Source organism: Rhinoraja longicauda, chromosome 13, assembly GCF_053455715.1.
Source record: "Rhinoraja longicauda isolate Sanriku21f chromosome 13, sRhiLon1.1, whole genome shotgun sequence".
NCBI lineage: Eukaryota > Metazoa > Chordata > Chondrichthyes > Rajiformes > Arhynchobatidae > Rhinoraja > Rhinoraja longicauda.
In genome coordinates, this window is record NC_135965.1 from 50,710,961 (window position 1) to 50,738,774 (window position 27,814).

The 27,814-nt window shown below is 42.0% G+C and overlaps 1 protein-coding gene across 1 annotated transcript in view; it reads right to left on the bottom strand.

Moving 5' to 3' along the window:
- Positions 1-27,814, bottom strand: part of naaladl2 (N-acetylated alpha-linked acidic dipeptidase like 2) — a 624,478-nt gene that overhangs the window by 242,658 nt on the left and 354,006 nt on the right. Inside the window, exons 7-8 of the mRNA XM_078410100.1 lie at positions 26,265-26,384; positions 9,020-9,170 (exon numbers count right to left, since the gene is read on the bottom strand). Of these exons, the coding sequence (XP_078266226.1) occupies positions 9,020-9,170; positions 26,265-26,384 (271 nt within the window). The remainder of the gene's footprint in view (positions 1-9,019; positions 9,171-26,264; positions 26,385-27,814) is intronic.

Consider the following 27,814-nt stretch of genomic DNA (forward strand, 5'->3'; position numbering starts at 1 on the left):
GTTCCTCGAGTCTCCATTTTACTGCTTTACTGAAAAATCTCCTCAAAACATAGCTACTTTGAGATGGCTGCTTCAGAGTTTTCCACTTTCCAGGCTTTGTCCAACCCCACCCTTTTTTCCAACTTTCTCCCCACTACTACAACCTGTCTGAAGCAGAGCCCTGACTTGAAACATCACTTATCCATTTCTTATTGCCTGAGCTGCTGAAATGCATCAGCACTTTGTGTGTTGTTCAGGATGCGAGTTCTGGTGTTGCATGGTGGCAGTAAATTATTGCCACAAAAATCTGTGCATACACATGCACGCATGCACAAATAAACACCGACGATGATACGTTCATATTAAATCCTCTCTGCCACATCTCATTTCTCCCTCATCCTATATTCCATTTTGCCTTGTAGCATCCAGGTTCAATGTATTCCTCTTTCTTGCCTCACTTGCCCTTCTCTTGAACAGACCCTTTTCATTTGAAATACACAAGAAATACCATCTGACTAAGATGGTAGTAATCTGGGTAAATGGAATTAATGTAGGCAGGCAAAAAGATCAGATGGGCACAATGAGCAAACGACATGTTTCTGTGCTGTAAAGCCAGCCAAGACCCTACCAGTCTGAAAGAGGGTCCCATCGCCAATCCGGCTCCTCCAGGGGTGTCACCTGACCCGCTGAGTTACTTTGTGTTCGACGTTAGATCTTAGCACATTGAGGGGGTAAATTTGGGACCTGTTTCTGGTGAATTATGAGACATGACATTGTAGACTGTGGCCAGACAAAGAGAAATTTGTGTGATGTTGCAAACCAGTTCTCTCCTGAAAGATGTAGATATCGACTGCAACATGGGAGCCTACAGACACGATGTTCTCAACATTTTTAACGAGGTGCCTAGCTTCACATGTTTGCTTTTTTCCATCCATTCTCAAGCGTAATTATAAATTTTTGAATGAAAACTTTTCTTTTCAAGCTTTATTCATATTTCTAGGCTGCAAATGAAAATTGCTGAACAGACATTTAAAAATGCTTGGGGCATTGTCCACCTGCCTGGAAAACAGTGAGATATTAAGCAGTTCCGTTCTAATGTTGGCTTTACCGGGCCTGCAGTCCATCTGTTCCAGCACACACAGATACAGCTAGTAGAGCTATTGCCTTTCTGCTCCACCATTCAATCCTGACCTCTGGTGGTGGTGGTTTCAAGTTCTCCCTGTGACCACACGAGCTCTTCCGAGGGCTCCAAATCAATATCACATCCCAGTATAGAAGTGGAAACCTGCTGAATGGTGGCCGATTAGGAAAAGGGGAGATGCAACGAGACCTGGGTGTCGTGGTACACCAGTCATTGAAAGTAGGCATGCAGGTGCAGCAGGCAGTGAAGAAAGCGAATGGTATGTTGGCATTCATAGCGAGGGGATTTGAGTATAGGAGCTGGGAGGTTCTGCTGCAGTTGTACAGGGCATTGGTAAGACCACACCTGGAGTATTGCGTACAGTTTTGGTCTCCTAATCTGAGGAAAGACATTCTTGCCATAGAGGGAGTACAGATTGATTCCTGGGATGGCAGGGCTTTCATATGAAGAAAGACTGGATAGACTCGGCTTCTACTCGCTGGAATTTAGAAGATTGAGGGAGGATCTTATAGAAACTTACAAAATTCTTAAGGGGTTGGACAGGCTAGATGCAGGAAGATTGTTCCCGATGTTGGGGAAGTCCAGAACAAGGGGTCACAGTTTAAGGATAAGGGGGAAGTCTTTTAGGACCGAGATGAGAAGTTTTTTTTCACAAAGAGAGTGGTGAATCTGTGGAATTCTCTGCCACAGAAGGTAGTTGAGGCCAGTTCATTGGCTATATTTAAGAGGGAGTTAGATGTGGCCCTTGTGGCTAAAGGGATAAGGAGGTATGGAGAGAAGGCAGGTACAGGATACTGAGTTGGATGATCAGCCATGATCATATTGAATGGCAGTGCAGGCTCGAAGGGCCGAATGGCCTACTCTTGCACCTATTTTCTATGTTTCTATGAATGGTTGTTGCCATTCACTGTGCAAAATCTACAGTGGAAGCTCAGCCTGCTGGCTCTGATCTTGACAACTGCAAGAGCTTCAAAGTAATGATAACAATTCAGCAATCTGCCCTTTAGCAGAAGAACCGCTGGGACATCAATGAGTCCATGACATGACAGCACTGTATTCCCACCACTACCAACCTGTAGTGGCCAGTGAGACAAACTCTTCAGATTGAAGCCTGGCATGAAACAATACCTGTCAGGATCATCTCAGTCCAGAGAACTTGAGAAATAGAAGTAGCAGTCATCCACTAAGAGCCTCTTGTAGAGTCTGCTCTACAGGAACATAGTTGGTCTTTTCTCAATGGCACTTTCTTCAACTAGCTGCCTTTACAGACCTTAATATCAGTTGATCATGAATCTGCATCCCAGCCTCTGAGAAAACAACAAGATACCAGGTAGACACACAATGCTAGAGTAACTCAGCGGGTCATGCAGCATCTCGGGAGAGAAGGAACAAGATACCAGGACGGTTCCGGCCCTGCTGAAAGGATTTGTAGAATTAGTGGAGTCAGTAGAAACTTTGCATGCGGCTGAATCACACCATTCTGTCTCAGCTTTGAAATTTCTGCCACCAGATGATAGCAGCAGTCTGTGTTGGCAGCAAAACAGGCACTTGATGGCATGCACAAGGCTGATTTGTCGATAATTAGATAGATTTACTTATGATTGGATGTATAAAAATAGTTCACATCCTGAAAAGCTTCTGGCTCTCATGATGTGTATGGAAAGAGACCCTGAGATGTTCAGTAACAGAAGGAACGCAAAGTGAATGCAGTGTGCGCATTTGAGTTTCTCTTTATCCAAATCAGTTGTGAGTGTTGGGTGTCCTTGGGAAGTCAGTGTTTGACACATAGCCATAGTTGACATTGTGTCTGATGACAAGAGACTGTCCTATTGTGAGGGAAATTTGAAGTTGTTTTTGTGGAACAATACCAACACAATGAATTGCTCACACAAAGGAAAAGGAAGTTACATTTCGAAGTAATTACATTTTGCCACTTAGAATCCACTTTGCAAGTGTTAATCCATGAGATGGTGAAGTTGTTGAGTGTCAACTGGAAACGATAAAAGCTTCACATGATAACCTGGTGGTGAGCGTCTTGGCCTGCATGGCAGAGGAATGTGCATGCCATTAATGATAGGGAGTCAGCATGCGTTTGGGCCTCGCCTTTGTGGGCTTGGCTAATGGAGCAAATCGCAGGATTGCCAGGCACCCACAGATAGTAGATTTAGGGTCTCACATCTGATTGCCATCCTTCCCTCACCACTGGAGCTTATGACAGGAGAATACCTGATGATGACACTGTAATGAAATGCTTCAAAATGAACGAAGCAAAGCAGCATTCAGAACCTTTAGGCTCACTCATAAAGGAATCATGCAATGTATTTTAATGTGTAGAGAACTTCTCCCTGATCCTGCAAGTTGGTGGACTTGCTTCATAGATTCTATATTCCAATATCAATTGGCGGCAAGTTCTTTTTGGATTCAGGCACAGAATGCCTTTTCATTTCATTTTCTGAAGAAGGGTCTCGACCCAAAAACATATCCATAGATGCTGCCTGAGCCACAGAATTACTCCAGCACCTTGTGCCCTTTTGCCTTTCCAATTGTCCCCTGAGCTGATGAACAGGGAACTGAAGGGAATTGCAGTAAAACATAATCCAAAAACATGCCCACGAAGGCATACCTGACACCATCCTAACTGAGGCACATATTCTCAAATGAGAGCAGCACCAACTAGTAGTAGTTCAGTGATCCTACTGAAATAAATGAGTGAAACTGAGTTGAAAAAGTTTTTAATGGTTCAACTGCTCGTGTGTGCGATTTTAATTTAAATTTATGTATCTTACCAAACTCCATCTCCAAACTCCAGGACCGAGGAGTCGCCACCCTCCACAACTGGATCCTCAACTTCCTGACCCATCGACCACAATCAGTGAGGATAGGCAACAAAACATCCTCCACAATAATACTCAACGCCGGTTCCCTGCAAGAATGTATCCACATCCCCCTACTATACTCGCGCTGCACTTCCAAGACCAATAATCATGCTCTCAAAATGAGCAAGGAGCTGGTGGCTGATTTCAGGCAAGGAAACCCAAAGATCCATGAAGATATCTTCAACAATAGGATAGCGGTTGAGAGAGCCAACAGCTCCAAGTTCCTGAGTGTGCACATCTCTGACAATCAGTCTTGGGTCCAGCACATTGTTGCAATCACAAAGAAAGTTTATAACGCCTCTACTTCCTTAGAATGTTGAGACTTGGTGTGTTGCTGAATACTCTATTGAACTTCTACAGGAGTGCGGTAGAGAGCACACTGACTGCTTACATCGGAAGTTGGAACTTGGAACGCCCAGGAATGAAGGAGGCTGTAGAAAGTGGTAGACATTGCCGGGTTCATCACAGATCCTCTCGTATTACTCATTATTAATTTATTGTATTATTGATTATTGTATTTTTATTTGTGTGTTAGTGCATTAATGGCTTGTAAGGCAGCAGCAAGTAAGAATTTCATTGTTCCATTGCTTGTATGCAGTCCTATTTTGTGAACAAAATGTTTAACATCATTATTTTTGTTTTCCAGCCACAAGACATGTATGTTCATTAGCCGTGCATGCCTGCACATTTTTGTCTACAAATATAGTACTGCTGGTACGAATCTCATGACTCTTTTACATAATCAAGGACCATTGTCATCGGAGGGCATGGATAGGTAACATTTCTGGTTGGGACCCTTAGATCGTTTTTAATTGTATTTGAATGAAAAGTGTGCAATAGTGCTGCCATTGTACTTTAGAAATTAAAAAATGAAAAACGAGCCTAAAAATTGTCATTGGAGTGTATTCACAAATACTGACAATAGTCATGTGGCTTTGTCCATCCTGGATGGTATTGGACATTTTAAACAATAGACAATAGACAATAGGTGCAGGAGGAGGCCACTCGGCCCTTTGAGCCAGCACCGCCATTCAAAGTGATCATGGCTGATCATTCTCAATCAGTACCCCGTTCCTGCCTTCTCCCCATACCCCCTGACTCCACTATCCTTAAGAGTTCTATCTAGCTCTCTCTTGAATGCATTCAGAGAATTGGCCTCCACTGCCTTCTGAGGCGGAGAATTCCACAGAATAAACACTGGAATATCGAGACAACGCTAAAAAAACAAGGAAGACTGGATCTGGTAGAACCAACCAAAGTGAGGACAGCAGGCACCATGTACAATGGTCACAAAGCAAGAATGTATGCAGTGGGGTAGTCCAGCAAATCAGGAGAGGAACAGAAAATCAAGGTAGCATTAAAATAGAACACAGATTCAACAGATGATTAGGAATACAAACTAGGATTTTAAGCACAAAATGTAATTACAGTTAAATTGCTGGAGATGGTGTAACAATGAGGCTGTGATTAGTCATTTTTCAAATGAACTACTTAATTTTCTTTAAACATTACACATGAACAGCATGATGTCATGAAGAAGCTATTCACCCAGACAAAAACAATTGTAAAAACAACTGTTTTTAATTGATTTAAATGAAACCTGTTAAGATTGTGAAGGATTGATTTAACAATGTCATTCATTTGGATGACTGACACCACAGTTCATTATAGTTTTGCTTGTACTGATATTTTACTTAAGAAGAGGAAAAATCTTGTACAGAAAAGGCCATGCATGTGCACATGTGCTCAAATAAAATGTCATATAAATATCAATGCATGTGGACACACATACACACACAAACATCCGTTTTATCGATAAAACATAAAGTTTTATCGTATCATATTGTATCAACTATAATTGCAAATGATATTCATAAATCACATCCATAATATTATTATACATAAATAATATTATTTTGAATATAATCAAATAATAATTATGAACTTTACATATACTACTTTTTCCCAAACTATCTCATTAAAACCCTTTGCAATTTGAACAACAGTTTTAAAGTTTATTTCTTATAAGAAGGTGTACACTGGTTTCACTGATCTCCCGTAATAGACACTTTAATTCCTGGTACCATCTCAGTAAATCCCTTGTGCACCCTCGGTAATCTCGACACATGCTCTTGTCACCTACAACCCAATTACCCCATGATCATTTTGAGGCCTCTTTTGGTTGATATTAATAAACAAGACTATAAATTTAACAGAAGGTGTGAAAGCACATTGCTTCAAAGTTGTGTTTAGTTATTATAGTACAGAAATATTTATGGTAAGTATGCTGCATGGGGTGCATATCATTTATACCATTGTAAATTAAGTTTCACTTGCAGTGGAGAACAATTTAAATTGCACAATTTGGTGCTTGCTCTCTTGATGAGAACTGCCCGACTCAATGTTAATGAGCAAATTCTTGTAAAAAAAAATGTGTTGTGATCTTAAGTTGCCTTTTAAAATGACCCCGCAAACTACTAACACCAGAGTGCTGCCTGAATAATGTGTGCCACCAGTTTATCATATCTCTATTTCTCTTAATCCTGTGAAAATATGGAAGCAATGGGAACAGAAAGGGCAGGTTCTCAAGAACCATGGTTATATTTTTTAAAGTTACATGAAGTAATTGCAGCAGAAATGGGAAGTTAAAGCTTTTCGTGCATTCCCTTTCACAAGATCATGTTCTGCGCAAAACAATTTTTCTACCTCATTTCTATATTGCATCTTTGTTATGAATGCAATAAATGGCCGGGTCTCCACGGCCCTCAGAAGAGAAATCCAAGGACTGAGTCTGAAGAAGGGTCTCGACCCAAAACGTCACCCATGCTGCCTGTCCCGCTGAGTTACTGCAGCATCTTATGTCTATCCAAGGATTATAACCCTTTGCGTGAAGAAATTTGTTCATATTTCAATCCAAAATGGCCTATTTCCTATTTTGCCACATGCTTCTAGATTCCTTGCTCAGGGATAGTATCATAGAAACATAGAAAATAGGTGCAGGAGTAGGCCATTCGGCCCCTCGAGCCTGCACCACCATTCAATATGATCATGGCTGATCATCCAGCTCAGTAACCTGTACCTGCCTTCTCTCCATACCCCCTGATCCCTTTAGCCACAAGGGCCACATCTAACTCCCTCTTAAATATAGCCAATGAACTGGCCTCAACTACCTTCTGTGGCAGAGAATTCCACAGACTCACCACTCTCTGTGTGAAGAAATGTTTTCTCATCTCGGTCCTAAAAGACTTCCCCCTTATCCTTAAGCTGTGACCCCTGGTTCTGGACTTCCCCAACATCAGGAACAATCTTCCCGCATCTAGCCTCTCCAACCCCTTAAGAATTTTATATGTTTCAATAAGATCCCCCCTCAGTCTTCTAAATTCCAGCAAGTCTAAGCCTAGTCTATCCAGTCTTTCTTCATATGAAAGTCCTGCCATCCCAGGGATCAATCTGGTGAACCTTCTCTGTATCCTATCTGCATCTTCCCCATATCAATGAGGTCACCTCTCTTCCCTCCAGAGGCCTGAGCACAAGCCTGATCAAACTCTCTTCATATGAACAGACTCACCTTTCCTCAAATCAGTCTGATGAAGCTTTGCTGCAATGATCTCTGCCCCAACATTGCTTGGGTTTCCACAGAGAGGGACATTTCCCCTTTAGGCCTACTTGCCTAAGATGCTGAATAAATAATTTCATCCTTGCTTTTTGAATAGATGCAGACTGTTGACAAGTTATCACAGCACATAACAAAATGATTTGCTCTTCAGACTGGTTTTTCAGAGTAGAATCTAGTTCACTTCATTCCCTGGTTTATTCAATCTATTCATCTTTGAAAAATGCAGTTAGATCTGCCTTCCCCACCATTTCTGCATTTGAAAATGTAATCCCACATATTATGAAACATATATACACAGTATAGAGATTAAAGTACCAAATGCTCCACTGAAATAATTGCTAGGACCTTCCTCAGAATCTCACCACATGAAAGGTGCTTTGAGATAATGAAAGTAGATGTCAAAGGGAATTCCTGGAGATTGTACTTTAACCACTTCAGAACACTCTGTGCTGTGTAAGTCTAAACTGTCCACGGTAATTATCTTTGTGCTCTCTTAGAATAATACTTAAGAATTTAATGAGATCAACCAGATGCCACAGGATGACTCAAAATCAACTGTTAATCCCGTACCTTGATTCCAAGTCTATAAAAGCTCCTTAAACACTGCAATCAGTCATATATTTCACAATGAGAAGGTTATATATTTGAATAAATCTCTAATATTGACCATTGGGTTCTACAAACCGTAGAAATTAAATTAAAGTATCAGCCACGTCAGGTTACTTTACAAATCATTTGATGCAAGGTTACTTCTTACTAAATCATCAAAGTGGTATTGTACAATGTCCATATGAAGAAAGTTGATGAGTCAGAATATTAAAATATTCAGTACAATTATTCAGGAACATACTGTGCTGTTCTTGCGCTTCAGGGAAAATGATTTACATGTAATTCACCCTAAATAGGTGTCATCTTACAGGGGCAAGTATGCTAAGAAATGAGCAGTTTGGAGAGAATGAAATAATTTAGCAATAATTGGCTCTATAGTGTCTTACTCAGATAGTTCAGCTTGGGAAATTACATCATGATTCAATACAGTTGCGTATTAAAGCTGTTATTAGTACAACAATCCAGTTTAGAGAGAAAGCTGCTGCCTACGTCAGTTATAGATCTACACATGCTTTTATCTGACACAAATGAGCAAATAATCAGCAGTACAAATGAACCAATGCAAATTATTTTTTCCTGTCGTTATGACCAGGGCAAATGATTTGTTGCTGCAAGTGACTTGCCTTGATTCAGGTCCTGCCCTCTGTGCTTTTGGGGCTTTTATGCAAAATTCCAGATAGCTCGTTAGCAAATCATGTACCGAAAATCACAATATTTGACAAAAGACATCTGGTACGCCAGTTTTCCCTACAGCTACGATATTTTGGCAACAAATGTTAGGAAACCTCTTTTACTCACCAACACTGGGATATCCTGGTGTAGATGGATCTCCTCCAGGGTTTAAAGAAAGCCAAAACGTTTCATTGCCCATCTTCTCCCCTGGGGGTAAATCACAGGGATCGATGTAGACTAAAGCTCCTCCAAAACCAGCCTCCAGTAGTAATGAGAGCTGCAAATATCAGAAAGCACAATTTGGTTCATAAAGGCTTCAAAACCTTCAGTTAGTGTAGTGGAGTTAAAAACATAATTGTTACCATTAGCTGGCATCCTGCAGAATCCCAAATTGTAATTCAATACATAATAATCCTGGACATTCGAGTAACCTCCAACCACATATTCTGTGGCCATTGTTATGGATATTATTTTAATCTTACTGTGGAAATATGCAAACCTATTTGCAAAAATATTCACTATGTTCACAGTTCATTTACTTTTTTAATGTGACTTTGGTAGACAGTATGTGACTAGTATAGGAGATGGGGGTCATAAAGCTCAAATACAAACTGCCCATTTAATACATCCAAAATTGCTTGCCACATCTAGACAGTTCTAATGAAACATACTTCACTTTGAGTTAGCTGCCTATGAAAATAATTACACGTAAGATTGCATTGCATACTGAGCCTACGTCTGAGCTCTTAGGTATGACAGCTGCGCACACTCTCAGTATTATTCCTGACATATGGAGCACTTAAAATATTTGTTAAATTTTATCTATCTGTTTTATTCATGACAATGATAATACCATGAAATCTAGTGAACACTTGTTATGTCATATGATGCTGGTCTGAGGAAACAAATGAGCTCCTACTTGATTGCTTTGAGTCGGTCGGCATCCATATTCAAGAACTCAGCAGCCAAGCTCAAAGATTACACTGCTGGCATCAGAGACGTTGTCAGTAAGTGTGTGGAGGACTGCATGCCAAAGAAGTCAATCTAAGTGTTCCCCAACAAGAAATTATGGATGAACTGTGAGATCCACTCGTGACTGAAGAACAAGTCTGAAACGCTCAAACAAGGTGATCCTGACCTGCACAAGATATCTCGGTACGACCTTCACAAAGCCAAGAGGATGGGAAGAAAAAATTCCAGGCCAAGCTAGAATCAACCAGGCAAACCACATCGACACTCGTCGATTGTGGCAAGACTTGCATGCTGCACAGACTAAAAAGCAATGTCGCTGACCACAACACATCCCTCACCAATTATCTCATCGCATTTCATCCTCATTTTGAACAGAAGTTCAGTGAAATGAGATCACCTGGCCCAATAGCCCTGGGTGCACCTGTATCCACATCATCAGAACGGCTTTCCTGAGAGTGCATGTGCAGGGCGCAATTGGCCCGGTTGCACTCCCTGGCCATGATCTCAGAAACTACACAGACCTGCAGAGTAAGGCTAAAGCACAAAACATCTTCCACAATAATTCTCAATACCAGTGCCCTGCTAGGCTGTGTTCTCAGCCCTTTAATACACTCACGATACACTCACAACTGTGTGGCCAAATTTAATTCTAACTCCATTCACAAGTTTGCAGATGTCACCACTAGATAACACACAATGATGATACGAAGAGTAGGAAGTTGATCGAGAGGTTTATTGGATGGTGTCAAGACAACAACATCAGGTAAACAAAGGAGCTGGTCAATGACTTCGGGATGAGGTACATGCTCCAGTCTGTATCAATGGTGCTGAATTGGAGATGGTCGAGAGCTGCAAGTTCCTTGGTGAAAATATGACCAACAATTTATCCCAGTCCAACCACATTGATGCCATAACCAAGAAAGAACACCAAACCCTCTCTTTCCTCCGAAAAACAAAAGCAATTCAGTATGTGTTCAATGACTCTTACCAATTTCCATAGATGCATCATAGAGAGCATCCTGTCTGCTTACAACAAAACTTGGCTTGGCAACTGCTCTGCCCAACACCACAAGAAATTATAGCGTTGTGGACGCATCCCAGAAAATCACGTGAAACAAGCCTCCTCAACTCCATGTAAACATCATACTGACTCAGGAAAGCAGCTAACATCATCAAGAACCATTCACACCACAGTCATTCTCTCTTCTCCCCTTTCTCATCAGGTTGAAGATACCAATTTGAAAGCATACACCATTTGATTCAAGAACAGATATTACCAGGGATTTAGATTTCTGGACCACTGGGATCTCTTCTGGGCTAGGGGTGACTTGTACAAAAGGGACGGGTTGCATCTTAACAGCAGGGGGACAAACATTCTGGCAGGCAGGTTTGCTAGTGTGACACCTGTGGCTTTAAACTAAGTAGTGGGGGGGAGGGGTTAACAAATTGTGAATATGAAGATGAGGTAAAAGGGAATACAGGAGATATTGCAAAAGACTCTCGGACGAATGGGAACAGAAGTTCTAGAGCGGAAAAGAAATTAAGGGCAGGGCCAATTGTGAACGATGTGAGAGGGGAGGTAAATACAGAAGTTAAAGTGTTGTACTTAAATGCGCGTAGTATAAAAAATAAAGTGGATGAGCTTGAGGCTCAGTTAGTCATGGGCAAGTATGATGTTGTAGGGATCACTGAGACATGGCTACAAGAGGACCAGGGCTGGGAACTGAATATTCAGGGGTACACAACGTATAGAAAAGACAGACAGGTGGGCAGAGGGGGTGGGGTTGCTCTGATGGTAAGGAATGATATTCATTCCCTTGCAAGGGGTGACATAGAATCAGGAGATGTTGAATCAGTATGGATAGAAATGAGAAATTGTAAGGGTAAAAAGACCCTAATGGGAGTTATCTATAGGCCCCCAAACAGTAGCCTCGACTTAGGGTGCAAGTTAAATCAGGAGATAAAATTGGCGTGTCAAAAATGTAATGCTACGGTGGTTATGGGAGATTTCAACATGCAGGTAGACTGGGAAAATCAGGTTGGAAATGGACCCCAGGAAAGAGAGTTTGTAGAGTGCCTTCGAGATGGATTCTTAGAACAGCTTGTACTGGAGCCTACCAGGGAGAAGGCAATTCTGGATATAGTGTTGTGTAATGATCCTGATCTGATAAAGGGACTAGAGGTAAAAGAGCCATTAGGAGGCAGTGATCACAACATGATAAGTTTTACTCTGCAAATGGAAAGGCAGAAGGGAAAATCGGAAGTGTCGGTATTACAGTATAGCAAAGGGGATTACAGAGGCATGAGGCGGGAGCTGGCCAAAATTGATTGGAAGGAGGCCCTAGCAGGGAAGACGGTAGAACAGCAATGGCAGGTATTCCTGGGAATAATGCAGAGGTTGCAGGATCAATTTATTCCAAAGAGGTGGAAAGACTCTAAGGGGAGTAAGAGACACCTGTGGCTGACAAGGGAAGTCAGGGACAGCATAAAAATTAAGGAGAGGAAGTATAACATAGCAAAGAAGAGTGGGAAGACAGAGGATTGGGACTCTTTTAAAGAGCAACAAAAGTTAACTAAAAAGGCAATACGAGGAGAAAAGATGAGGTACGAGGGTAAACTAGCCAATAATATAAAGGAGGATAGCAAAAGTTTTTTTTAGGTACATGAAGAGGAAAAAAATAGTCAAGGCAAATGTGGGTCCCTTGAAGACAGAAGCAGGGGAATTTATTATGGGGAACAAAGAAATGGCAGACGAGTTAAACCGTTACTTTGGATCTGTCTTCACTGAGGAAGATACACACAATCTCCCAAATGTTCTAGGGGCTGGAGAACCTAGGGTGATGGAGGAACTGAAGGAAATCCACGTTAGGCAGGAAATGGTTTTGGGTAGACTGATGGGACTGAAGGCTGATAAATCCCCAGGGCCTGATGGTCTGCATCCCAGAGTACTTAAGGAGGTGGCTCTAGAAATAGTGGAAGCATTGGAGATCATTTTTCAATGTTCTATAGATTCAGGATCAGTTCCTGTGGATTGGAGAATAGCAAATGTTATCCCACTTTTTAAGAAAGGAGGGAGAGAGAAAACGGGTAATTATAGACCAGTTAGTCTGACATCAGTGGTGGGGAAAATGCTGGAGTCAATTATAAAAGACGAAATTGCTGAGCATTTGGATAGCAGTAACGGGATCGTTCCGAGTCAGCATGGATTTACGAAGGGGAAATCATGCTTGACAAATCTACTGGAATTTTTTGAGGATGTAACTAGGAAAATTGACAAGGGAGAGTCAGTGGATGTGGTGTACCTCGACTTTCAGAAAGCCTTCGACAAGGTCCCACATAGGAGATTAGTGGGCAAAATTAGGGCACATGGTATTGGGGGTAGGGTACTGACATGGATAGAAAATTGGTTAACAGACAGAAAGCAAAGAGTGGGGATAAATGGGTCCCTTTCGGAATGGCAGGCAGTGACCAGTGGGGTACCGCAAGGTTCGGTGCTGGGACCCCAGCTATTTACGATATACATTAATGACTTAGACGAAGGGATTAAAAGTACCATTAGCAAATTTGCAGATGATACTAAGTTGGGGGGTAGTGTGAATTGTGAGGAAGATGCAATAAGGCTGCAGGGTGACCTGGACAGGTTGTGTGAGTGGGCGGATACATGGCAGATGCAGTTTAATGTAGATAAGTGTGAGGTTATTCACTTTGGAAGTAAGAATAGAAAGGCAGATTATTATCTGAATGGTGTCAAGTTAGGAGGAGGGGGAGTTCAACGAGATCTGGGTGTCCTAGTGCATCAGTCAATGAAAGGAAGCATGCAGGTTCAGCAGGCAGTGAAGAAAGCCAATGGAATGTTGGCCTTCGTAACAAGAGGAGTTGAGTATAGGAGCAAAGAGGTCCTTCTACAGTTGTACCGGGCCCTGGTGAGACCGCACCTGGAGTACTGTGTGCAGTTTTGGTCTCCAAATTTGAGGAAGGATATTCTTGCTATGGAGGGCGTGCAGCGTAGGTTCACTAGATTAATTCCCGGAATGGCGGGACTGTCGTATGTTGAAAGGCTGGAGCGATTGGGCTTGTATACACTGGAATTTAGAAGGATGAGGGGGGATCTTATTGAAACATATAAGATAATTAGGGGATTGGACACATTAGAGGCAGATAACATGTTCCCAATGTTGGGGGAGTCCAGAACAAGGGGCCACAGTTTGAGAATAAGGGGTAGGCCATTTAGAACGGAGATGAGGAAGAACTTTTTCAGTCAGAGGGTGGTGAAGGTGTGGAATTCTCTGCCTCAGAAGGCAGTGGAGGCCAGTTCGTTGGATGCTTTCAAGAGAGAGCTGGATAGAGCTCTTAAGGATAGCGGAGTGAGGGGGTATGGGGAGAAGGCAGGAACGGGGTACTGATTGATAGTGATCAGCCATGATCGCATTGAATGGCGGTGCTGGCTCGAAGGGCTGAATGGCCTACTCCTGCACCTATTGTCTATTGTCTATTGTCTATTGTCTATTGACCAGACTCTTGAAAGGATCTCTCGTATGCAAGGGATAATCCAACCTACCTTGTTGTAGTCCCTATACTTTTTTTGTATCTGTACTTTCTCTGTAGCTGTAACACTACTGCACTTTGTTTATTTTCTCATTTGCACTAACTGACCTATTTACATATTATATGATTTGCATGCAAAACAAGACTTATCACTAAATCATGATGCATGTGACAATAAGAAACCAGTACTAAAACCAAGCTAGATTTGAATTATATCATTCCAGAATAATATATGTAACTAAAATTAATGGAACACAACATTTAACAAGTTTCATTGTGAAAGAAAAGGTTAACAATAATAATATTTAATTGTGAGTTAAACAATATTATAATTTTAAAACTTTGAAAAGGTTTAACTGGATTCTGTAATATGGTCTTACATTATCACTGTTGATACAAAACAAAATAATTACATTTCTTTCATGACATTTTGAAAATGCAACAATGATCAAAATTTGAGGCAAGGCTGAAAGGCTTATTGTGATCAATACAAAGATTAAATTGAAAGTAACTTTAATTGTATTCTTGTAATAGATTTTCTGTACAAAAGAAAATCCATAAAAATGGATGAAGTAACTAAAAACACTTATTTTTCATGAAATCCATTCACATGCTTGGATTAGAAGTGAATACATCTAAAATCAATTAATGAGATTTTATCATTTTAATCCTGTGATATAATAGTTCTCAAACAAACAAGATTTGGTGAAGAAAAAGACAAGAACATCTCCAGTTCTTAAGTCAAGTAGGCCAGAGAATGTGTATCTGCTTTGGTGCGATGAGAAGAGAAATACTTTTCATGCAATTATCACAAGGTTGAAAATATAATTTCACAGTCAAGGTGTGCAGATAACTAAAAGTAAAATTAAATTTTGCTCCACAAGAGTTTTTGATGTAACCGGCGAGACCAAGCACAGGTCCCCCTGTAGCCGATAAAGCCCTTAATTATCCCTTACTTCTATCTATGTGATTTAACTATTCTGATGAATCTGCACTTCACCTCATAATATTTCTCTTTCAGTAGTATCGAACCAACAGAGGCAGCATCTTGTTTCATCACGCTGGCACTCTTGAAGAAACCTGACGAATTTTCCTGGATTGCAGGCCATCCCATATACAAAGTAGAATGCATGTCAAGGTGACTATTTTCCAACAACCATTTTATAAGCCCATGCAATTTTTCCACTGCAGCAACTGTAAAGCAATGGTGATTTCCCTTTAACATTCGGCCAGCTGTCCACAAAGTTTGAATGGGCCTTCGGGTAGAGACTTGCTCTAGGGCCTCTTCTAGTGACACCCTCTGCAGGGCACCTTTGAGCAGAGTAATGAACAGCATAAATATTTGGTGGAAATAGTGAGAAAAAGCACAATTTCATGTCATTGTATGATTTATATTTAATAGTCTCTCGGTAGATACACTCAACGCAGACTCTTGAGGAATAACAACTTCTCTACTATTATATTTAGATTTTCATGGGAAACATTAGAAGTTATGAACCAATTTACTGCATAATAACTGTGATTATTAATACAAATTCCATGCCATTATTTCAGATGAGCTGTTAAACCGTTGTGATCTCTCTTTATAGATGGATATAAAAAACCCTACATGGGCAGTTGGCAGATTCTCCTTTATCCCTCAGCAAGTTAATAATTATTGTAATCTCAGTACCATAATGAAAAGCTCAGAAAGAGTTGTCTCCAAAATCGCCCTATCGAAAGGGAATTATCATACCTACTATGATGTTGCTCTGCTCTCCTACATACCAGCTACAATGTTTCATAAATAATTCATTAGGTGCAAAAGACATTAAGATTAATCTATGGGTATGAATCACACTTTAAACATGAAAGCGTCTTACTGTGTGGCATGCCAAGTTTCATTACTCTAAGGTATTATAAAAATAAAAGAAAATGTGAATCTGCCAATTATAATTTCTGTAAAGGCGTGGTTTAATTTTTTAATGGTCGAGCAAAACTTTTTGGAGTAACTTTGTACTCTTCTGACATAGCCATGTGGATTTTAAGTCTCACTAACATTTGCATTGGTTTGCAATGGATCTGAGGAAAATTTATTGAAGACTCTCCATATCAGTGTCATTCCTTGCAAAAGGTAGACACGAAATGCTGGAGTAACTCAGCAGGACAGGCAGCATCTCTGGAGAGAAGGAATGGGTGACATTTCGGGTCGAGACCCTTCTTCAGACTGATGTCAGGGGAGTGGACGGTACAGAGATAGAATGTAGTCGCAGACAATAAGACTGGTGGGAGAACTGGGAAGGGGGGGGATAGAGAGAGAGGGAAAGCAAGGGCTACTTGAAGGTAGAGAAGTCAATGTTCATATTGCTGGGGTGTAAGCTACCCAAGTGAAATATGAGAATATGAGGTTCAGTTTCTCCAATTTGCGCTGGTCCTCACTCTGACAATGGAGGAGGCCTAGGACAGAAATGTCAGATTGGGAATGGAAGGGAGAGCCACCGGGAGATCAGGTAGGTTAAGGCTAACAGAGCGGCGGTGTTCAGCGAAACGATCGCCGAGCCTTTGCTTGGTCTCGCCGAAGTACAGGAGTTGACACCTGGAACAGCGGATACAGTAGATGAGGTTGGAGGAGATGCAAGTGAACCCTCACCTGAAAAGACTGTTGGGTCCTTGGATGGAGTCGAGGGGGGAGATAAAGGGACAGGTGTTGCATCTCCTGCGGTTGCTGGGGAAAGTACCTGGGGAAGAGTGGTTTGGGTGGGAAGGGACGAGCGGACCAGGGAGTTGCAGAGGGAACGGTCTTTGCAGAAAGCAGAAAGCCGTGGAGATGGGAAGATGTGGCCAGTAGTGGGATCCCGTTGGAGGTGGCGAAAATGTCGATTATATGCTGTATGCGACGGCTGATGGGGTGGAAGGTGAGGACAGGGGGGACTCTGTCCTTGTTATGAATGGCGGGAGGGGGAGCAAGAGCGGAGCTGCGGGATATCGAGGAGACCCTAGTGAGAGCCTCATCTATAATGGAAGAGGGGAATAATAATAATATATATTCCTTTATTCGTCCCACACCGGGGACATTTACAGTGTTACAGCAGCAAAGTGGATAGCAAGAGAGCAAGAGATCATTCATTATAAATAAAAGATACATGAATTGTCATCTGTTTTCTGTGTGTGCTTAGCTGTTATTGTTGACTCGTCTGCTGGGAGCAGTGCTGGTTGTGCAGTCTCACAGCAGCGGGAAGGAAGGACCTCCTATATCTCTTCTTCTCGCTCTTGGGGTGAAGGAGTCTGTCACTGAAGGAGCTACTCAGTGCAGTGGACAGTGTCCTACATCGGGTGGGAGTCGTTGTCCAGCAGCGATGTTAGCTTTGCCATCATCCTCCTCTCTCCCACCGCCTGCACTGAGTCAAGGGGGCAACCCAGGGCAGAGCTGGCCTTCCTGACCAGCTTGTCGAGTCTTTTCCCTTCCGCCGCTGAGATGCTGCTGCTCCAGCAGACCACTCCATAGAAGATGGCCGATGCAACCACCGTGTTGTAGAAGGTCCTTAGGAGTGCCCCCTGCACTCCAAAGGACCTGAGTCTCCTTAGCAGATAAAGTTTGCTCTGGCCCTTTCTAAAATAGCGCATTGGTGTTTTCAGTCCAGTCCAGTTTATTGTTGAGGTAGACGCCCAGGTACTTATAAGAATCCACCCTCTCGATGTCCATTCCCTGGATGTTCATCGGTGTCGGGGGGACCTGTCTGTGCCTGCGGAAATCTACCACCATCTCCCTGGTTTTCCCAGCGTTGATCCGGAGGCAGTTCCGCTGGCACCAGTCCATAAACTCCTTGATCAGTTCTTTGTACGCCCTGTCATCGTCGCCTGTGATGAGGCCGACGATGGCAGAGTCGTCAGAGAACCTCTGTAGATAGGAGTCTGCAGAGCTGTGCTTGAAGTTCGCAGTGTACAGGGTGAACAAGAATGGCGCTAGCACTGTTCCCTGCGGAACCCCAGTGCTGCAGACCACCCTGTCCGAGACCAGGTCCTTTGTCCTCACCTACTGTGGTAGGTTGGTGAGGTAGTCCAGAATCCAGGATGTGAGGTGGTGATCCACTCCTGGGCACTGCAGCTTGCCCCTGTTCCCTAAAGAATGAGGACATCATTTTTTGCAAACATTAGCTGCCGAAGTCTCATCTAATGCAATGCAGAGAGCAAGTGGTTGTGGGACCAAAGAGAAATGCAGCAGTAAATTCTACATTTTAATGCACTTCTGTTCTTTTTCTAAATGTTTATTCAGTATACCTGCTTACAATGAGTATGAAATTATGCTGGCAAAATGCCTGAACATTTGTTTTGTTTTTTGATTAAATGAAATACAATTAAACACAAGCATCAGAAATGATGCTGTGGAAAATAACTTGATTGCACAGATGTGCAAGGTGACTCAGCACACACACTGAAGGACAAGCAACGTTTAAAATATAATTAGGAAAAGACAATTTCCAGCATCGCAGCTTTACATCATAAGGATATTCAAGGAGCTAAAAGTTTTTTTTTACATTAAAAAACATATCACGTACTGACTGCTAAATGCTTCTTCCCAGAGCCTGCAAGATGCAGACATTTTCCAATTTTCACTATTCCCCTACCACACAGCAACTACATTCTGACTGACCCAGAGTTGTTATTCATTTAATAATTATAGCTTTTCTTTTTCAATGATCAGTGCTCTATCTCAGCAGCTGAGAAATACATTATGGCTTACATGGTATAACAATGTAATCCTTATAAAGCAATTTTTCATCAAATTGATCAGCAGCAACGTTGCAGGTTTACAACTGCACAGACAATTCCCATTGCAGTTTTGTCATGTTTTTTATATTAATTTCCTCCATTTTATATTCAAGATTTTCATGAATGCCTGTTAAACTGTGCATGTAGGCATTGGGAAAAGCTCTGGAAAATTGTGCAAACGGCTGCTTATGGTGTTTAATGTAGTGTTTCCAGCAACTTCACATAAATTAAACCACACTCAAATCCAAAAGATGTGTTACAGAATCACAGAAAAATGACATTAGGGAATGAGGCCATTTGGCCCATCACGTCCATGCCTGCCATGAAAGTGCCGCCTCACCCACTTTCATTAATCCATTCAAAAACAGCAAAGGACCAAACACTGAAACTTCTGGAACCTCATTGGAAGCAGTCTTTCTGAAGCAAGGACATCCATCAATGACCAAATCCAATATGCCACCTTGTGAGATCCCATTGGCTTATACTTTCTTGATCAGCTGACATGGGGAACCCTGTCAAAGAGTTTCTAAAATCTACGGACTATAATAAACTACCCTAACCCTGCCTCGTTACCTCCTCAAAATGTTCACTATGCCCATCAGCACTGCACTTCACTTAACAGAAAATCCATGTAATTTTGTGTACTATCTCAGTGCAAATCATCAGCACTTACATATATCTATATATTAGTAAAACTCTCATCTATTTGTGGGTTTGTGGATAGATTTGTTCCCGAAATACAGTCAAAACGGTACACGATAGCACAACAATTTTAGGCCCACCCTACTCACCATTCCCCTGTGGTCTCGATTGATCAAGTTTTGTTACATTTTAAAAACAATTAACTTAATAAACTTTAATAAATGCGCTCCCCCTCCCCCCCCCCGCCAGGAGGACTGGCGCCCATCCCGGCGTGCCCCGTGCCCCGTGCCTGACCGTCCGCCCGTGGTGCAGCGCGGCGGCCGAGGGTCAAACAAGATGGCCGTCGCCGCCGAGCTGCCGCTGCAGGAGAGGTTTCCACCCAACAGGTCCACAGCTCACTCTGGCCGACGTGATGGCCGCCCGGGGCCGAGGTGAGCGGCTCCCTCTCCCCTTTCCTCTACCCCCTCGCCTGCCCATGGCCCCGGGGGACACTCCCCGACCGGCAACGGGTCCATGGGTGTCAGTTGGGGGAGGGTTGCCGCGCCCGCAGGAGAGGTTTGCACGGAGGGTTGCCAGGCCCGCCGGAGAGTTTTGGACCCAACGGTTCCACGCCCAGCTAGTATTAATTAAAGATCACTCATTTACATTTTCAAAATTCTCAGATGACACCAACTGGGCCATCTAATATCCAAAGCATGAGCAAATATTCAGTCACTGTGAATCCACTGTCTGAATCACGGACCTTTCACTGTCCGGCGCGGCCTGAAATAGGCCGCGGGATTTTCTCCGCCCGACGGGGGCTTCAATGTCGGGAGCCCCTACTGCCCCGACGTGGCAACTCCAACAGCCTGACCGCGGGAGAAGACGGCAGGGAAGAGAAAAATATATTCTGGCCTTCCATCACAGTGAGGAGGTGACCGGAGGAGATTCACTGTGATGGATGTTTCTTTTGTTTGGTGTTGGTTATGATTGTATGTGTTATTGCATTTTTATTGATTATTCTTATTGGTCTTATTGTTGAACTGCGGGTAATTTTTCATTTCACTGCACATTTATGTGTATGTAATAATAATAATAATAATAAACATTTATTTTATATAGCGATTTTCCAAGTGCTCAAATACGCTTTACAAAACAGTCATGACATAAAAACAAACAGACGAACTATCCTGACGGAGAAGCGGCGAACAAATAGCGCCAGCGTCCTCTCACGTCAGGGTCCGGCAGTAGACAATAAAAACACAAGACACACAATTACAATTTTAACACAAACAGCCATCACAGTGATTGCTCCAGGCACACCCTCACTGTGATGGAAGGCAAAGAAAAGTCTTATCTCCTCCTCATCCTTCTCCCGTGGTGCCACGAGGCGATCGAGGCTCCCGACTTTTGAAGCCCCCACCGGGCGATGGAAAGTCCCAGGGCCGAGCCGAGCAAGCCGATGAAGGTCCTGAGCCCCCACCGGGCGATGGAAAGTGCCGCGGCCAGGCCACGCAGGGCGATGAAGGCCCTGCGAGCGGGTCGATCAAACCTCGCGCTCCGGGGCGGTCGAAGCTGCTACGGCTGGAGCTCCCGAAAGCCAGTCGCCAGCCAGGGACCTGCGAACTCCCGATGTTGCAGTCTGCAGGGACCACGGCCGAAGCCTCCGAGATGGTAAGTCCAGGCCCTGTGACCGGAGTCTTCAAGGTCGATCCCAGCTGGAGGCCGCCGACTCCATGGTGTTAGGCCGTAGCACGAACGGAGATACGACACGGTAAAGGTCGCATCTCCGTTGAGGAGATTAGAAAAAGTTTCCCCCACCCCCCACATATACAGAGTTAAAAATAAATCAAAACATACATTTAAACGATAACAAAAAACAAAACAAAAAGACAGAGAGACTGCCGGTGAGCCGCAGCTGCAGAACGCAGCCACGCCCCCTCACTGCATGTATGTGACAAATAAATGACTATTGACTATTGATGTTACCCATTGCATAGGATTTTAGCGACTCATTGGAGCAAGACTATTGCTATTCACCATCAGTGCTCTGTGAAATGGACAGCAATTTCTGGGATGGCCATCCTTATGTGGATGGCGACACTATGTGGCTGTATGTAATTCAACGCCTCTTCACAAGGGGATGATTTACAGCCTTCACCATCACAACTGAGGGAAATTAGTTGAACTGACCTGCAAGTCACTTACAGTCAAGCCAAACTGTAAATTGAACTAAAAATCATGCACTTTGTTATATATGGCCCACATTAACTCTTCAATGCATTATTCCTGCTTGGCAAACTACCCAGCACTATTTTTTTAAAATTGTATTGTAAACTTTTTGCATAAATATTTAATAATATAAAGGATTATTCATAATATTATTCATCATAAAGTGGAGTATGGATATAACATGCCTTGTTATATGTAGGCACAAGGAACTGCAGATGTAATCTTGAGCACAAAAAAGTGCTGGAGGACAGCAGGCCAGACAGCATGGGTGGAGGAAGTGAACAGATGACGTTTTGCGTCGGGCCCTTCTTCAGACTCAGACTGACTCACTGGAAGGCAGATTCCACAGATTCCAATTCGCAAGATTCTACATTTGCTTATGTTAGAATTCATTTGCCATAATTATGCCCATTGTAAATCTAAAATATATTTTTTAAAAGGCACAGTGACTTAAATATTTGGATTCCTCTCTTTCATGCCCTGTTTAGGCGACAGTTTAAAACTCACTTACAAGTTCCTGCGCAATATGCAAAGGAATATAAATGTTTTTGTGCCCAGGATTAATGGTGAGTATGCTTATCCTGATTCCAAATATTCGTACATCATCTAAAGTAATGGCAATCACTAAAACGCCTTAATACTTGAATTTTATGGAGTAAATATCTCTCATCTGCTAAAAATACATTTCAAATAAGCATTCACTTCAAAAATAATAATTAATTAACCATGTTCTAATTAACTTTAAACTTTTACTGTTTTATCGTGTTTTTGATAAATCTGTGAGACTGTGTATTATTATAAATTATGGAATATTGAACAGTACAGCACAACAGGCCCTTCAGCCCACAGTGTCTGTGCTGAGCTTGATGTCCAGAACAACTCTTATCTGTTTGCATATAATCCATATCCCTCCAATCCCTGCATGTGCCTATCCAAAGTCTCTTAAATACCATTCTCGTATCTACCTCAACCACCACCCTGACAGCGCATTCCAGGCACTCTGAACCAAACTAAAACAACTAAACACTCACCACTTTCTGTACTACAAATTTGCCATGCAAATCTCCCTGAAGCTTGCCCCTCGCACAAAGCTATGCCCTCTGGTATTTGAGATTTCTATCATGGGAAAAAAAGGATCTGACTGTCTACCCTATCTATGCCTCTTACAGTTTTATATCCTTCAATGGGGTCTCCCCTCAACCGCTGGCTTTCCAAGTCTGTCAAAACTCTCCCTGTAGCTAATCCAGATATAATTCTGGTAAACCTCCTCTGCATCCTTTTCAAAGCTTCCACATCCTTCATGTAATGGGGCGACCAGAACTGCGTCCTCATTGATTGTGATAAGATCATGTATTATGTCTGACTGTGAGAACTATCTTTTGCAAGTGCATAGAAATCATCATCAGAATGATGATGTTCTTCACAAGCTTTTATTCCCAATTCTACTGTAAATAATGCTTTTGTGCCTTCCGAAACATTTATTAAGGTGACATTTTCAGACCAACTATTAATTTTTAAATTATATAGAATATTTTTAATTTTTGCAAACAAATTATCATGCGTATGCCCCAAAATGTTTTATGACCTTACAATTTATATTCCTACAAAAATTCCAAATATTACATATTGATTCCTTAGCTGGTGGCAAATCCATTCAGTCTGATTGAATCCAATCACAATACAATACAATACAATACAATATATCTTTATTGTCATTGTACCCAGGGGTACAACGAGATTGGGAATGCGCCTCCCATTCGATGCAATAATTTAGGTAATTTAGACAGCAGCAACCCAACGAAACGAACAGTTGTAACAGTTTTGGACAGGGTAAAGTGCAAGTTGATCTATGCGTTGTGGCCATCCGGCTCAGCAGGATCGGTTCATAGCAGCAATGGCCCTGGGGATGAAGCTGTTCCTGAGTCTGGAGGTGCGGGCATAGAAGGCCTTGTATCGTCTGCCCGATGGAAGGAGTTCGAACAGACTGTTGCAGGGGTGTGAAGAGTCTTTGTGGATGCTGGTGGCTTTTCTGAGGCATCGTGTGTTGTAGATGCCCTCCAAGTCTGGTAGCTGTGTTCCGATGGCCCTCTGAGCTCTATGGACTACCCGCTGTAGAGCTTTCCTTTCTGCCTCCGTGCCGCTGAGGTACCACACAGGGATTCCATGCGTTAGGATGCTCTCTATGGTGCAGCGGTAGAAGGTCGTCAGCAGCTGTTGGGGTAGACCAGACTTTTTCAGTGTTCTTAAGTAGAACAGTCTTTGTTGTGCCTTCTTGACCAGCGCAGCAGTGTTATTGGACCATGTTAGGTCCTCCGAAATGTGAGTGCCCAGAAACTTGAAGCAGGACACTCTCCACACTGACCCCGTTGATTGAGATCGGGGCATATTCCCCGTTATGTGACCTACGGAAGTTGATGATCAGCTCCTTGGTCTTGGTGGTATTTAGGGACAGGTTGTTATCCGAGCACCAGTCCGCCAGGTTCTGCACCTCCGCTCTATAGTTTGTTTCATCCCCGTTGGTGATCAGCCCGATCACCGTTGTGTCATCTGCAAACTTGACAATGGTGTTGGTGTCGAATGCAGGAACACAGTCGTGTGTGAAGAGGGAGTAGAGCATGGGGCTCAGAACACAGCCCTGAGGTGTGCCGGTACTCAGGGTGATAGTGGAGGACAGGTGCTGGCCCATTCTCACTGCCTGCGGTCGTTCCAGCAGGAAGTCCAGGACCCAGTCACATAATGACGAGCTAAGGCCTAGCTGGTGGAGTTTGGTGATGAGCTTGGTGGGGATGACCGTGTTGAAGGCGGAGCTATAGTCTATGAATAGCATCCTCACGTACGTGCCCTGTCTCTCTAGGTGAGTCAGGACAGTGTGAAGAGCCAGAGAGATGGCGTCCTCTGTGGATCTATTTGCCCTGTATGCAAATTGATGTGGGTCCAGTGAGTCAGGGATGCTGGATTTGATGTGTGAGAGGACCAGCCTCTCAAAGCACTTCATGACTATCGGCGTTAGGGCAATATGCTCAAGTTTACCATTTATAAATAGTGCACCAAATGTTCACTAATTCTAATTATCTTATGATAATTATCCTATTATTTAGTTTTTATTGAAACAACAGTCTGTCCGCAATAAAAATACTTATCTGCCTTTATCATTTATAACTAAAAGATTGACGGTTATGTAAACATGTGTAAACATATTCAGCATCCAAAGAAGTTAGTGATTTAATAACAAGATAGAACACTGAACCGATGTACACATTAAGTCTTCAGGCTTCTGCGCGAGATCACATTCCATTCAATGTTCTATTGCCAAAAGCGTGCACACACATCCTGCTATCCAAGATAGTATATTCTCACTCACAGACCATAATACATATGCTTTTTTAACATGGTAAAAATGTGCCATCTGGTTGTTCAGGCAAGAGGCACTTCTAACATTCTTCATCGGCAACATGCGTTTCCATTGGATTTGACGTTATTGTTCAGACCTATCATTGCAACTGCATTTGTTTCGATTTCTTGCAGCAGCTGTCACATACGGCTTCTGAATGTCAGTTTTAGTGCTAATTTGTGCTAATTTATGAGTGTTTTTATTCCTCAACAACCATTAGATGTCATAGTGACAAATTATCTTTTAACTTAATCATATTAGGGTAAAAAAGACAGCTGACCTATCCGCCTCAAGAGCTTGATTTGTCTTTTTTATGAACTGGCGCTGCACATTATTGGTTGATGATCAAGGTCACGCAAGCCAGCTTATTCATTACATTGATAACAACAATGTTCTTTTGTAAATTAACATCTAATTTACACAAACTTTCTCATCTTTAGAAATAATAATTCAGGAACACTGACTTTTTGTGACAATAATTCGATTAATCAAACATTTAACTCAAGTCAAATAAAAAGATTTCTTGAAATCCATTCCTTCTAACCTGTTATAATTGAATTAATGACTGTGTGTTAAAACATATCTATTAAGGATTTTAGAGGCACAAGAGATTGCAGGTACTGGAAAGAAATATCTGGTTGTCTGAACATACTGGGTCCCGTTCCACTATATGTTACTTGAAACCTTCCAGCTATGCTCACTAACAATGTCTCTTTGTGATTGCGTTTCCTTTCATTGGATTAACAGCATGTGCAAATACAGAGCAATGTAGGACACCCAGCACCTTTAATAAAACCAAACCATTAATATATTGGGAATAATTTCATCAAAAACGTCTAAAATAGCTTTAATTAACCCTACCTTATACAGTAAAGGTGCCTGTCCAAGTTTAATTAGTGCAATTTTTTTGGTTACATTGGTACTGGATTGAAGTCGGAGCAAATCATCAATTGTTCCGTACTGTACATCTATGATCTCCGCCTGAAAAAGAGCAAAAAGCAAGTTGTTTTTAACATTCAGTAAAGAGTTTCAGCTGTTGCATTTGTTCACGCAGCCCATTAATTGCATCTGCATCAAAACAGGTACAGATATTTTAGCTGAAAAGGTTGGTGAATCTCTGCTGAAAAGATTGATGATTCAATTAATTCAAAGCTCATCACAGTTAAACGTTTAAAAGGAAAACAAAAAGCAGAACTGAGCAGCCTCGGCGCAGTTCAAGACACTTCTTTAGCGAGAAGGATGCAGCTTCAAGTCTTTCCATAAGATTTAGGAACAAATTAGTCCAAGTCCAAGTCAAATTTATTTGTCACATACACATACTCGATGTGCAGTGAAATGAAAGTGGCAATGCCTGCGGGTTGTGCACAAGCTTTCACTGCATTAAGTGCTGAGCTGCCAAAAGGCCACCTTTTGTTTGAGCATTATTATATCAAGGTTTCCTCTGCCTTCTGGATGTGAATAACTCCTATTAATGCAATTCAATAGGTGATATTTCCAAACCACAAAACTATTCAGTTGGTCTTTCATCTACACCAGCTCTTACTTATGTTGTTTGAGAAGACTCAGTACTAATTCTCTTGCAGCTTATTGTATGTTTTAATGAATTAAAGGGAATTTTTTAAATGACATAAAAAATGGTTGAGTGATTGACAAAGAGGAAGAAAGATTTTTATTTCAGGAGGACATGGATGATCTGGTCATTTGGGCAGACAAGGGGGAAGATACAAAATAAAAGTCAAGGTGTTGCCCTGGCCTGGGGTAGGGAATTGTGAGTGGAACGCACTTGTATGGGGAAATGAACGGAGGAGGCTAAGTGGATGAGAAGAGGTGTTGAGGGTCAGAAATAAGAAGAAAATTCAGCTCACTGGTCTTTTAAAAAAATGCTGTGCACAAATTAATTGTCAAGTTTGCACACTTTATAACGTTATCTATACTACATGACTACTTAATTGACTGTGAATTGGAAAATCCTGAGGTCCAGAAGGCCACTGAATAAATGTAATTAGCTTTTTTCTGTTAGTTTGCTTTTATTATAAATGAATACAGAATATGATTCATGCAACTTAATTAAATAAATCTGTTTTTGACAGCGGGATACAATAATTTCACAACAAGGATGAGATCAGGGAGATTGTTAATTGAGTGTGGATGTGGCAGGCAATGTCAGTTACCAAGGAATCGTATAACTATTAAAGGCATTTGCAGTCAACCAATCTATTGTTTATTGGTACAAATTGTTGAGAGCTTCATGTTCTGATCAACATTGTTCTGATAAAATATCATGCTTGTTCTGGTAATAAAACAGAAAGTAGGAATAAATAGGTCATTTTTAGATTGGAAAGCTGTGACCAGTGAGGTGCAACAGAGATGGGTACTGGCCTTCAAATGTTTACAATCTTTATCAATGATTT